We start from the raw sequence: 14,400 nt of genomic DNA on the forward strand, positions 1-14,400 counted from the left end.
GCTGTATCTTGAAATGCATATTATTTATCTCAATTTAAATCGATGTATAAATGAAAATTTATTTATGTAATTACAAATTTAAAGTGACTGATAAATAAAATGCTATGAATTCAAATCAACACACCTGTGTTTGTCGCTCATGGGCAAACATCATGTCCATCAACTCATTTGTTAGCGCGAAATCCTCAGTCGTACGAGCCTGACATCTACTCTCGCAAATCGTGCATAGATGAGATGAGGATCCATGTGCACCAACTGCATCATCTATCCTCGAGCAACTGACACACATATGCTAGATGGGCTCTTTGTCACCACTTGGAGAAACTAATGGCTCATCATCCAATAAAATAGGGTGTTCTAACAACGTCCCATGCTAGATGATGTCACCAGTCAATGTTGTGGCCGCCTGAAGAGTCTATAGCTCCTTCGACTCTTTTGGCTCTACTGGGACAACCTGATGTACCTTGGGTTTGGGTGCTAGGGGGCAGCAACTCTCTGCGGGTAATCGCCTATGGGCTCTAGGTATATCTTGGGCAGAGCCACCACCTCTACCATGGAACTCTCTCATGTCAAAATAGTTTGGGCGCATATTGAGCACAAACTCACAATATACTTTTCTAAAAAAATATAATGGCACCTCATAATTATTACAAGGTGGATCATCAAAGACCATCCACCACCTCTGCCAAAAAAGATCCTTCATCCGCACATTGGTACACCAATATATGGGAAACCTCTTTGCATTAAGAGGTAATGACTGACCAATTTTGGGATCAACGAAAAGGGCACATATTTATTGTTTACTAATATTTTTGTTTTTTACTCCCTCGTATGATAGCCCATTGGCATAGAATTGACGACACTTATCCCTAAAGCTTCCCCATTTAATAATTTGTGTAGAAATAGCTATGGCACCACTAGATAATGTTTCTAGGCTAGTGGCAAGGGATTGATGATGCTCAAGTTCAGATGTTTTCAATTTAACAATCAGTCTATTGATTTTAGACGTATTTTGTCCTAATTGATTAATTAATTGCTCTTGTGTTTTAGGTGTGCGATCAAAAGGAGGAATTGGTGGTGTATCTTGTGGGTTTTTAGCAGGTGCATTTGGTTGTCCTTGTTGTGGATTAGAATAATCTGGTTTTTGAAACAAAAAATGAAAAAACCTAATCAAAATTAGTGAAATTAAATTCAAAATGTAAAACAAATTGAATAAACGGTAAAGAAAGACAAAAATAAACAAAAACTAACCTTGATGCATAGTCTGGAGGAGAAATCTAGCACCCCGCTCACGGTTTAGGAGAGAAAATGAAGAAAAAACACACTATTCAAGGGAAAATAAGACCCAATTTTTTTTAAAAACTTTTTTTGACAGGCACCGCGTAGGCAGTTATCTTGAGATTATTAGCGTGTATGCGCTCATTTTCCTATAAGTAGGGCGTACAGCAGTGCGTACGCGCTACCTTCTCTAGGATCGAGAACAACAAACCTAAGCGCTTATGCGGTGAATTCAAATTTTAGAACCGCATATGCACTGCTTGTTTTTCCATTTTTTTTTTGGGTGGTGTCCACTTTTCTAACCACCATCTTTTTGCACTTACCCTGATTAAGAACCTTGGATTACCAGGTCATGTGTTATTGAGAGCCCTTGGTCATGTTATATCATGTTGTGTATGTTTGTCACCCTAAGGTCTAGGTGCATGCTAGGGGGAGTAGGCTTTCAAGTGAGTGACTAGGGTTGCAAGGAATAGACAACCAGGTAACCGAAGGTATGGACCACTAGAATACCTCATTGAGAGTTTACCTTGTAATCAACTGATAATTTATTTAATTAATTCTATTAGGGTTGGGTAGTATAGTTCATCTTAACAAAGATAGGAAATGGTTGGTGGCCCCATTGCCTTGCCCAAGGGTGCTAATTCAGGATAGGATTGGGAAGGCTTTCATGACCCAAGTAAGATAATCTTCCTTACTCCTTCAAGGTCGAGATGGCTCTACATGAGCATCTTGGATGCCGAGATAGATGCCCAGGTTCCATTATGTTGCATATGATGACACTCTTTCTCGACATGTAGGTCCTAGCACCTTGAGCTTTGATTTGACATGTTGCCTCTAGAGGTTTTGTGTTCATGTCTTTCTCTTTGAGTTAGCTTTTTTTATATGGTCATGATTGTATCTTTTGGTTGTTAGGTGTCAATCTAGATCTAGAGTGTGTGTGGGATCTTGTGTCATCTTCTGGCACGAGGGATGGTTCCTTATGGTTCCACATGGTTGGGTGGTTTGATGCCTTCTTCCATTGGGATGATCTTCATTGGGTGCTCTTGTGCATGGATATGGATTCCTTTATCGCTTCAACTTATCGATGGATACTCATATTATATTGATGTATATGATTCATATGGCATATGTATGTGTATAATTCATGATGTAAATGTATTCGTAGATGAGAGATATGCTCCTTGATGCAAGGTTGATGTAAAATGGTTAATGTATTAGATCATGATTATAATACTTGTAAGAGGATGTAATGTTATATCTTATTGTATCTTGGATATTGTTAAATAATGGAATTGGCTATATTGATATGCATTTAGTGTTATGTAAATGCCTATGGTAATTAATGAAAATAATGTAAATGGATCTATTAAAGGTGCATTTTTATTATGGTTAGGGATGGAAAATAGCATGGTAGATGATACTAGAATGGGAAATTGATAATGTCAATGAATGTTGTATGGGTATTATGAATATTTAGAATTGGTGGTTTAAAATGAACCTTAGGGGGCTTAATAGGATTTGCATTATTAATGGATGTATTCATTATAGTTAGAATAGTGAAGGTACTTTATGTATGCATGAAAGAGAAATGTTATCCGAGTTAGAATGCATTAGATTATGGTAGCAATTGTGATGTTGTAAGTAATGGCGTTGAGATGCCCTAGGGAAGATTGTTAAATGTTGAGTTGTGTTTATTTTTGTTTGCGTATTGTGTATAAATGATTATGTTTGTGATGGATATGTGTATATCTTATAATTGGATGTTAAATGCATATGAGTAGTTAGTTGAATGTGTTGCATTGGTAGATGTTTGTTTTTTTAAATTGTCTCTATTAGCATTATAGTTAGTATATTTCTCTAGGGTATTTTGGTGGACATTACATTCTAGGGATACAAGATATCGTGATTATAAAGTCAAATACAACATGTTAGGTCAATCCAAGGTGTTTACATATGCGAAAATGTCCTTTGAAGATTGAAATTAGGACTTTATTGGGATTAATTAAAAAATAAAATAAAAGGGGTAGGCTTAGGGTTAAGGGCCCAATTTTATATTATGTGAATTGATGAGAGATGCCTTAAGATTTAATTAAATTAATAATTAAATAATTAAAGAAACCTTGTAAATTCAAAATGAAATGGGACACACTAAGGTGGGTGCAAACCTAACCATGGAATTGGACAATCCTAGTTAAGGGTGTACAATTTACGATGCTACACATTCAAAGAGCACAACCAAACAAGTATGACAACAACCAAAAGGTCTCTAATAGAAATTAAGTATTTATTTCTGATCCTATTCTTCCCTCAACATTATATAAATTACTTATTTCAGATCTGAAAATGAATTCACAAATAAACTTGTGAAAACTAAAGTAAAACATCAAAACTAGACAACTAGTCTTGTGCAAAGAGACACCAAAATGAATGTAATCTTAAAGAACACCCTTATAATGTATTTTCAGGAATTAAACCACAAAATATCATGTCTTAAATATAATCTAATGCATCAGAAAATAATATAATTTTCATATACAAAGAAAAAATCTACCAACCCACAAAATCGTGATAAATCTATGCCACCCGATTCACCCAAAACACCACAAAATGACTCTTTTTGAATCCCAAATAGAAATAAAAGAATATAATCTAAATAAAAACAAATAAAATCAACATAAACCTGAAACATATCATCAAGATGCAACACAACAAAACCCATACAACTATTCTTGAAATAAGAAGAAGATTTTCTAAAAAAAACGAAAGCGTAACAAAGAAACCTTACCTCAACTTTGAAGAAAAATGGAATAAGAAGAAGGATTTGAAAATTGAAATTAAATCTCCAACCAAAATCAACTCTAAAGCCAACAAAATCCATAAAAAATCCACAAACAAAACTCTAGCAAACAAAGCCAAATTGATTCCGAAATTCTATACCAATTAGGTTTCAAAATCTCTAAACAATTCAATCAAGATTTATCCAACCAACCTTCTCTAAAACCCCAAATAATTCCAGCAATAATTTCAATTATCATGAAGCCAAAGTCAGCCAAAAAAACTCTAGAAAATAACCAAAAGAATCTTCGACTATCCTCCAAAATCTCTTCAACAATCTCACATAACTAGCAATTCGAAAACATAATTCAATCTTCCCCTAAATTCTTCTCCAAGCAAAAAAATTCCTTGCCCAAAATTTCCATCAATAACTCCCCATCAAGAATCTCTTCCAAACTCAACCTAAGAGAATAAAAAGACTCATAACTCCCCTTTCGAAAACCAAAAGTCACAATAAAGGAAATAATAAAAAGGAAACCCTTCAATTCTCAACAATAGTTGATTTCCCTCTCAACACAAGAAATTAAATAAAAATAAGGAATAAATCATAAAGGGGAAAATGAAACATATGAAATAAATAAAACATAGGAGATAAATAAACTCATGATAACATACCATAACATAAGATCACTAATTAAAGCACAAAACACATTAAATATCTTAAACATAATCCATAGGAAAAATAATTATGTAAAAAGGATAATAATCATTAAAATTACTAACAATAACATAACAATAGAACATAAATATCCAACACCACATAAGTCACTTAAAGAAGGACACATGAAATAAATTAGGGGAACACAACACCCAACTCATACTCATAACCACTGATGAAGGGAATCGAATATTGTCTATGTGGCAATTCGCATGGGTAAACACATGAACAAAGATAAATGTCCTAACACAGGACATAGGTTAGGGCTAGGAAAACTTGGGCCTCATGTACTATCTCCATTACCACCATGGAGGATTGTTAGGTATGCTCAGACCTGTGAAGCTAGGCGGAGTCGATGCTTGGTACTTGCATCAGAACAAAACATAAAACACCTGGACACAAACATAGCCATATATCTTACCAATTGGATTAGTAATCATGCAAACATTCCTCAAATATAATCATCCGAACATATGTTAGTACATCATAAACCATCATAGACATAGAACATCATCTAAAATATAGCCAACAAGGGGTTATAACATAAAACCCTAACAACATCATAAGTCCTCATGAGCATAAAACATCATAACCATAATACTTCATCTCACATCTAATCATCAAGTTACCATAAACATTATACCCTAATATTTTATTGTTATCCCTTCAACATATAAAAATCACCAGGAAAGCCTAATTATAACCATAACCCTAATATCACCAATCAGTCCTAAAAAATAAATCCATTATACATACACAAGATTTATATAAATCAACTGAGTATGCCTACCTCGATAGACAATATGCAACTAAAGCCAACATGAGTCCAAAAGATCATAGTCAAGAATGAACATAGACGGGGTTACCCTAGAACATAGTTCATTTCCCAAAGGAGATAACAATAAAATATCATCATAACAATAAAGTTCACACTTATCAATCACTCATTATAACAATAAAATACTATCATAACCGACCACCTTCTAATAAGCACAATCAGGATATTAATGTATTAAACTAAAGCACCCTCATGTACATATAAGCAACCTAGCTAACGTATTAAACTCATTGGAAGGGGATTTTAACATGACATTCATTCTCCAATGATATGATATCTCTCCTTTGCATCTAATCTACGTTGATTGCCATTTCATTACTTTCTTAATCTACATTAAGAGTAGGTTCAATATCATAAAACTTGCCTTCTTGTGTGAGGGTTAGAGGGGTATTGAACCTTAACCCTCATCTACCCCTTCCTTTAAATCTAACCCACCTAGATAACCATATGTTTTAGTCAACCTTATCCTCTTTACCTCCCCATATATGTTTGCACATTTCAAAATATCTTGAATTTCCTAATATTTGGGGAAATTTACTAAAATTTGGGAAAACATCCTAATTATCCCAATATTTATAAACATGTTCATATTTGGAATGGAAGATTCCTATTTGGATGTCTCACTCCCAAATAGGCATGTGTCCTCAAAGACACATGTTATTCCACAGGTTTTAGTCAAACTTATCCTCATTCCCTCCCCATATGTGTGCACATTCCCAAATACCTTAAATTTCCTAATATTTGAGGAAATTTCCTAATTATCATGATATTTGGAAATATCTTCATATTTGGAATGGAAATATCTTGAATTTCCTAATATTTGGGGAAATTTCCTAAAATTTGAGGAAATATCCTAATTATCTTGATATTTAGAAATATCTTCATATTTGGAATGGAACCTTCTTATTTGGGTTTCTCTCTCCCAAATAGGCATGTGTCCTCAAGGAAAATTTTCATTCTTTTCCATGACACTTTCACTTCTGAAGGACACTTGTCATTTCCATCCATGACAGTTGCCCTTCTCAAGGACAAGTGTCTCTTTTTCATGACTCTTCTTCTCCCATCTTGGCCTATTTAATTCCCTTATTTTCCTTCACAATCCACCCACTTCTAATTTTCATATTATTATAATACCATTTTGAATCTTCATCTTACATCCATTTTGCATCCACTTTCATGCTATCATACCATTATAATGCTAATTTAATTAGTCACATCCATACACTTTGCATCCAATTTAGCCTAGTTTTTTTCATATCCAACCATCATGGAGCACATTCAAAATCAAGCACACATCCAATAAAAGGACCATCAAATCAAAGGGTTATTGGTTTGTATTTTAATTATTATTTTTTATTTAATCTAATTTCCCTTCTTAAGGATCATTATCTTTAGTGTTTGATTGATTTGTGTTTTGCTTAGATTGTTAACTTAATATTTCAATCATTTTATTTGCACACATTTTCACTCACACAACAATTATATCATCATCCTGGAGCAAAAGAAATCAATAAAGTGTACATAGATGATTCTTTAAACTTTTTGCAACTATTCCTTTGCATTTTGATTTAGTCATTTTCAACATTAGAAGTAGATTAAACTACAATAGATATAAACCATAATATGTTTAAAAAGTAAAAACAATTTAAGCTATAATTGACATCTAAAAGAAAACATATAAATCAGTATTATCTTAGATAAAAAGAATTATCAATATATTAGCAATAAAATCAGATATTTAGAATAGGATATGGACATCTACCATAGCAGAATCAAAACTAGGTATCTGTTAAATCTTTTAGGTAGAAGTATCTTGGTGGACATGTTTGTGAAATTTAAAATCATATACAAGACACATGGCTTTTTTTAAATGCCTAAATGTATTGTAACAACATGAACTACAATGATAATAGTATATGCACAAAATGGTGTATGCATATGTAAAAACCATTGCTTCTCATAGGATAATATTATTTTTGAGATATTTTGATAGCAATGGTTAGCTTGTATTTTTTGTTCTTTTTAATAAAACTCAAAACCATAGTGCTCGAAATAAAATTTGTCAAAGACAACAAGCTTGACATAGGATAAGATGTGAAATAATAAAACCCTTTCACCAAATCCACATTGATAAAAAACAAAACAAGGTAAGACATGGTGATTTACAAAAGTCTATTAATTATATTACTTTGACCATGCCTTGGGAGCTATGCAAGGTATAAGGAAGAAACACATACTCAACATAAGGCCAAACAACACTTACATCCACATGTCTCCTAATATCGATATCTCAAAGAGAACATGGAACCATAGAAATATGCCACATCCCATTTATTTTGGTCCACTCCATGTACGCAATAATTGCCAAAAAGAAGGGCACAAAAATGTTAGGATCCCAATTTATATTTTTCTTCGGCCTAATTTACAATTTGGCATAACATTCCAATAATTTCAACTAATTAAGAATACAAAATATATGAGGGAAACAACATGCTCCCATATGAAAAGGCATTGGGGGAACCCATGAAAATATAGACAATAACCATCTATACAATTTAAGATTTAAAAGAAATTTGCCAATTGAAATGAAATCATTCACATATTCCATAAATAATATTAGAATAATTTGGGTGAAATTTTCATTTTCCTATTGCTCATAAAGAAGGAAAAGGTATTCTCAATCTACTCAGCAATGCAATTTATATAGGTAGCTAATGATGGCACACAAATGTGGTAGACATCCACATCATACAAATGAAAATAAAAAGTGGATGCAAATAATTCCTAGTTGAAATGAAAGTAACTTGTGTGCCTTAAATAATAATTCACTACAATTAACCAAGGATAGTTTTTGTAGTGTATTCTTTACTTATATGACACCCAAAACATCTTGTGAGTTGCAAATTGGAAGAGACTGCAACACATATTCTAACAAACCCTAAGGAAAAGCCAACTAAATCAACACATTTCTTGAAAAATTACAAAATAAGAAGATTATTTTTGATGCTACTCTTTTCTAAATAAGAATAATAAAAACTATGCTAGATACAAATATAATAATCATTTATTAGTATTTTATATAAATAATATAGGGGGTGAAGGACAATGAAACCCAACCAAGCCGAACATAAATACTTTAGGGGATCTTTAGACTTAAGTCAATTCACCTCGTGGTATTGGTTTAGTATTTAAATTTTTTATCCTTTGACTCAATCCTTCTTGTACTGTTTCACCATTAAGGAGAGAAATAAAAAGAGAGATAGAGGGAGATGTAGGAATAGATAAAGATAGAGAGACAAGGAGATATATAGGGAGAGATAAAGAGATATAAAGGAAGAGAGTGGGAGAGATAGCGAGATACAAATGGTTAGATATAATGATAAAGAGATAGAGATATAAGAAGACATAAAGAGAAGGGGAGAGGGAGACAAAATTTGAGAGATAGAGATAGGGAGAGACAAATAAAGAGTAGATGGATAAATATAGAAGGAGAGGGAGATAGATAGAGATATATGGAAAGAGAAAAAAGAGAGATAGAGATATATGCGAATAGAAAGGGAGATAGGGGTGTAGAGATAGTGATATATACAAGATAGGGATGGAGTGAGGGAGGTAAGATGGAGAAGATAGAGAGTGGGAGATAAAGATGGGAAAGAGGGAGAGATATAGATAGAGGGTAATATAGGGAGACATTGAGACACAGGTAGAATGAGCTCTATTGGAATTCATCAATTGGTTGGAATTTAAATCAAATAACAAAATTATTGTCCAAGATGTCCTGAGCTATATCGGGATGTGTGAAAAAATCAAGAATATTTCTCTTTTTCGAATCCTAAATTTCTATCTTCATGCCTGTGCAAGCTAGCTAACTTGTGATCTCATATTTAGATTTCATGCCTGTACTAGTCAGTTAACTTGTTATCCATTCAAGTTAACAAGGATGAGTGAATGTAGTAGGATGGAAATATTCACAGTTTGTCTAATATTATTAATTGGTGCCATAGATTTAGGACTTACATTTAGTTTCTGAATAGTATGTTATCAGTCAAATATGACTTCATATATGTTTTTTTAGCAGGTTGGCTTCTAATCAAAAGATAGATTACAACATGGGCTGGGTATTTTAGTAGACAAGGGAAGAAGGACATTCACTGCAAACATCAGTTTAATCTTATTCCATATATAGATAAAATAAAATCCAATTAAAGAATAGAAAAATAAACTGTAATTCAGATGGAAACATGGGTAGTAGAGATGACAACTCCATCAAAATCAACATAATACCATTCTCTGGACATTGAATACTCCAACTATTGGCCTAAGCAAGATGAGCAGTGCAGGCCATCCACTGAAAAATGAATGTGATTTGATGGACAAAAATAAATAGAGCTATCAATCTTTAAAAGAACTTTTTTGTCATCGTTGAAAAAGACTGGCGAGAAGAACGGTCTGGATTATTTTGATTGTCCTGCCCTTGATTTATAAAATCAGCGTGTAATGTTCATATAAGAAACCCCTTCACTATAAGTATAAATTTGAATATAAAAAACATCTATATTAAATTTTATAAAATAAATTAGACAGCTATCGTAAAATGGATATTTTTTTTGAATTATTTAAAATGTCTATACTAATTAAAAAAATAAAATCTAAACACTATAAATATTGTTTTAAGATTCTGAATACAAATTATAAAACAAACTGGCTATGTAAAGATAAAGTGTATATCCCAATTATCAAATATAATAATGAAATATATATAACTGGTTACTAGCATCTACGAGAGTTTTCAAAACACCTTTATAAAATCTATCATAGGGGAGATTTTTGATTAAGGATTTTCAATAACTTAACTGGATGAAGATGATGTGCTGCTATTTGGATGGCCTAATCCATTGCCTAGTGTCAATAGACTCTGCACTGATGGATGCCCCTCTAAATCGCCATATTCTGTGCCATACAGAATCCTTTCAAGTATGCCCTCCACCTCTCTCATTGTTGGTCTTTCTCCTGGACTATAATTCGTGCATTGCAACGCCATCCCAATAAAACTAACCAGCCACCTGCCCTGCTCTGTGGATTCGATGGAACCCTCCACGCACAACTCATCACCTACCATTTCTCTGTCCACCACCTTCTCCAGTGCTTCAGGAAATGCTGCTCTCACCCAACTGGACAAAGTTTTGTTTCGAGTGAACATATCATCGGTGGGCCTCTTTCTTGTCACCATTTCAAGGATGACCACACCGAAACTGTAAACATCGCTCTTGGTCGTCACTTGTCCACCCAGTCCGTATTCTACAATAGTTCAGAGCATTTTATTGATCTTATTAACCAGACATTCATAAAGTGGAAAAAGTAAAGATACGCATAAAAAAATCTAAGACAGGTTTGGACTAAAATGTTGCTCAAAAATTTACCCAGGGCAAGATAGCCTACTGTTCCCTTCAGCCTAGATGTGCTGCTTCTGCTTGCAGAATCAGTGGAAGGCATTAGACGGGCAATCCCAAAATCAGCCACATGGGCTGTCATGTTCTCATCTATTAAAATATTTGAGGGTTTCAAGTCACAGTGAACAACAGAAGGAGAACAATCATGGTGTAAATATGCCATCGCGCGTGCCACATCCAGTGCGATGTTCAGTCTCATTTTTAAACTCAATCTGCAATCCTGGTGCAGCTGTCGTTCGAGGCTTCCCTTTGACATGAACTGGAGTACCAGAGCCCTGAATTCTGGTGTTGAGCAACAGGACAAGACTTTGACCAGATTCCGGTGTCCAATTTTTCTCAGTATTCTGCACTCTCTGTAGAAATTCTTGTATGAATTTTGAGGGTCTTGATCGAATACCTTAACAGCTACGACTGTGCTATCAGATAGCAGTCCTCGGTAAACAGATCCCTATCTACCCGCCCCTAGCAAATTAGCGGCATTAAATCTTTCTGTTGCTCTGCGAAGCTGCTGGCTAGAAATTTGCATGAAACCTCTTCTAAATAAATTATTTTTGAATGGCGATCTTTTGATCTTTCTGAAGAAGATGTAGAATGCGCCGAAAATGCAACACAATAACAAAAATGTGCCGATTGAAACAATCATGAAAACCTTCATGTTAAATCCATTTGAACGGATCTCCGCAGAAGTGCAATTTGGTAAATTCAACCAGCCCGAGGCTGCGCATAAGCTAGGATTTCTCAAAAATGATGTCGCGCTTAGATTTCTGAAAGCTCCTTGATTGGGAACTGATCCATTCAAGTCGTTGTAGGAAAAATTCAGAAAGCGGAGCATAGTGAGATTTGCAATTGAGGGTGGCACTGGTCCTGACAGTTTATTGAAGGATAAGTCAACGATCTCAAGGCTTTTGAGCTGTCCTATTGATGTGGGCACTCTTCCATTCAACTTGTTTCTGGTCAGGTTCAGATATTGCAGTCCCACGCAACTCCCAATATCTGCAGGGATGGGTCGTGAGAGTTTATTAGCAGAGATATCTATGGCTTGAATATGGTGCATTACACCCAATGAAGGCAATCTTCCGGTCAGTGAATTGTGCGAAAAATTGAGGTAGAAGGCCAGTGAATGAAAGCTTGTGATCTCCATAGGGATACTTCCGATAAGCCTGTTGTGTGAGAGATCAACCATTTCCAGGCGGAAACATTGTCCAATGGCAGCTGGTATCCTTCCTGTTAGCTCATTACTACTAATGTCCAGTTTCCTCAGCTGTTGGAGACTGCCCATTGAAGAAGGAATTTCTCCAGATATATTATTTCGACCAAGGGATAGATTTTCTAAGTTTACCAGCTTGCTAAACTTGGGTGGAACGCTGCCTTGAAATTTGTTGAATCTCAAGTCCAACAATTGTAGATTCTGCAGACAGCTTAGTGCTTTGGGAATTTTGCCAATTATATTCTTATTGCTGAGATAAAGAATGGTCAACGCAGTAAGGTTGCCAATTTCTTCCGGTATATTGCCAATTATATTTTTGCTACTCAAGTACATTTTGATAGGCCGGGAGAGAGTTTTCCTATGCCCCTTGACAAAGTGCCACCGAAATTGTTTTCAGAGAGTTTGAGAAGTCTGAGATTGGAGCAGTTGGTAAGGATATCCAAAACAGATGTTTTGGTGGAGCTTCCACTTGACAAATTATTTGTGCGTAGAGACAGTATCTCCAGCCTCCAGGGCAGTTAGCATTCCCAATTCTTGAGGCACGACACCACTTAGCCGATTGCCAGAGAAATCAAGACCTGAGAGCCGAGAACAATTTCCCAAAGACTTTGGGATTCCTCTGGTGAATAGATTTCCTCCCGCAGTAAGAACTTGCAAGTTAGTTAACTCGAGGCCGATCTACACTGGAATGGAGCCCTCGAATCTGTTCACTTCCAGACCAAGAGCCCGTAGTTGCGTACAGTTTAAGAGAAGAGGTAGAACATCTCCCTTGTAGTGGTTACTACCTAGAACAAGAACTTGCAGAAGACTCAGCATCTCCAACTCTCGGGGTATCACTCCACTCAAATTGTTATCTTTTGTTGAAAGAATGTAGAGCGCCGAGCAATTTCCTATAGATTTTGGGAGGCTGCCGTTTAGATTATTTTGGCCCAGGAAAATCACTTCTAATTTGGGCAGGTTATAGCCTATATTTTCTGTAATTGTTCCTACAAGTCTGTTGTGCCCTAGACTCAAGTATTTCAATTCGGTGCAGTTCATGAGAGAAGATGGAATTGATCCTCCAAGGCTATTTTCATCCAACTGTAGTATCTGCACTAGCCTAAGTGAACCCAATTCTGCTGGAATGTAGCCATAAAAAGAATTCGAATATAAATTCAATATCTCCAGAGAAGAACAGTTTCCCAGCGCCTTGGGAATGCCACCGGTAAGGGTATTGTTCCCCAACTCAAGCTTCCTCGTTGCCGTAATTGGCCAATCTCTTCTGTGATGCTACCATTGAGTTTTTTGAAACGCAGAGTCAGATGTTTTAATCTGGACAATGTTGTGAAAATGTCAGATGGAATCGGTCCCTCAAGCATATTCTCCCTCAGCGACAAGTACCGCAATCTTGTACAGTTACTTATAGAGACTTGGGAATTTCTCCCGATAGCCAATTTCTTCTCAGTATCAGTACTCTTAAATCCCTGAGAGCACGGAGTTTAGAAGGGATCCGCTCGGTTAGAAGGTTCCAACCAAAATGTATGGTTTTGAGCGCAGAACAATTTGCCAACTCTTGTGGGATGACACCTGTCAAATTATTTGTACCAAGCATGAGTCTTTCCAAATTGTGCAACGAACTCAGCTCTACCGGTATGCTTCCACTCAAGAAATTGTGTTTTAAACTGAGTTGCAGCAGATTTGTGCATGCGTGCAAAGTAGGTGGAATTGAACCTTGCAAGTGATTTCCCTGCAAGTTAAGGTACTGCAGCTTCTCTAATTTGCCAAAGTGGTGGGGAATGGAGCCATACAAATAATTATTAGAGAGGTCGAGAGTTGTGAGAAAAGAGATGTTGCCCATATGAGGGGGAATCCGGCCACTCAGTGCCTTGTATTTGAGAACCACACTCACAACGCGATCTTTGTAATCACAGGTTATTCCAGTCCAGTTGCAAACATTATTTCTAGCTACCCAATTAGATAGAGAAAAAGTTGGATCTATTTTCACAGACATTTTTAACTGTAACAAAGCTTGTGCGTCAATCTGCTTCTGGTTTAGGAAATCATGGAATGAAAATGCAGACAACACAAAACAAAAGCAGAGGAGGAAGAAGATGAACCAACCTTTACAGTTCACTCGCTCTTGCAATCTCGTCAT

At 35.5% G+C, this 14,400-nt stretch overlaps 2 protein-coding genes across 2 annotated transcripts; both read right to left on the bottom strand.

The window, feature by feature from the left end:
- Window positions 1-10,458: 10,458 nt before the first annotated feature.
- On the bottom strand, window positions 10,459-12,599 carry LOC131048117 (putative leucine-rich repeat receptor-like serine/threonine-protein kinase At2g24130). The gene is made up of 3 exons (XM_059211246.1): window positions 11,709-12,599; window positions 11,030-11,507; window positions 10,459-10,907 (listed from the first exon to the last, which is right to left on the bottom strand). Exons 1-3 carry the CDS (start codon window positions 12,597-12,599, stop codon window positions 10,459-10,461), a joined length of 1,818 nt encoding a protein of 605 aa, XP_059067229.1.
- A 345-nt stretch (window positions 12,600-12,944) lies between these two features.
- LOC131858160 (LRR receptor-like serine/threonine-protein kinase FLS2) lies at window positions 12,945-14,400 on the bottom strand. The gene is made up of 2 exons (XM_059211248.1): window positions 13,720-14,400; window positions 12,945-13,535 (listed from the first exon to the last, which is right to left on the bottom strand). The coding sequence occupies exons 1-2, from the start codon at window positions 14,398-14,400 to the stop codon at window positions 12,945-12,947; spliced, it is 1,272 nt and encodes a 423-aa protein (XP_059067231.1).

The sequence above is a fragment of the Cryptomeria japonica genome, chromosome 1 (genome assembly GCF_030272615.1).
Source record: "Cryptomeria japonica chromosome 1, Sugi_1.0, whole genome shotgun sequence".
Lineage (NCBI taxonomy): Eukaryota > Viridiplantae > Streptophyta > Pinopsida > Cupressales > Cupressaceae > Cryptomeria > Cryptomeria japonica.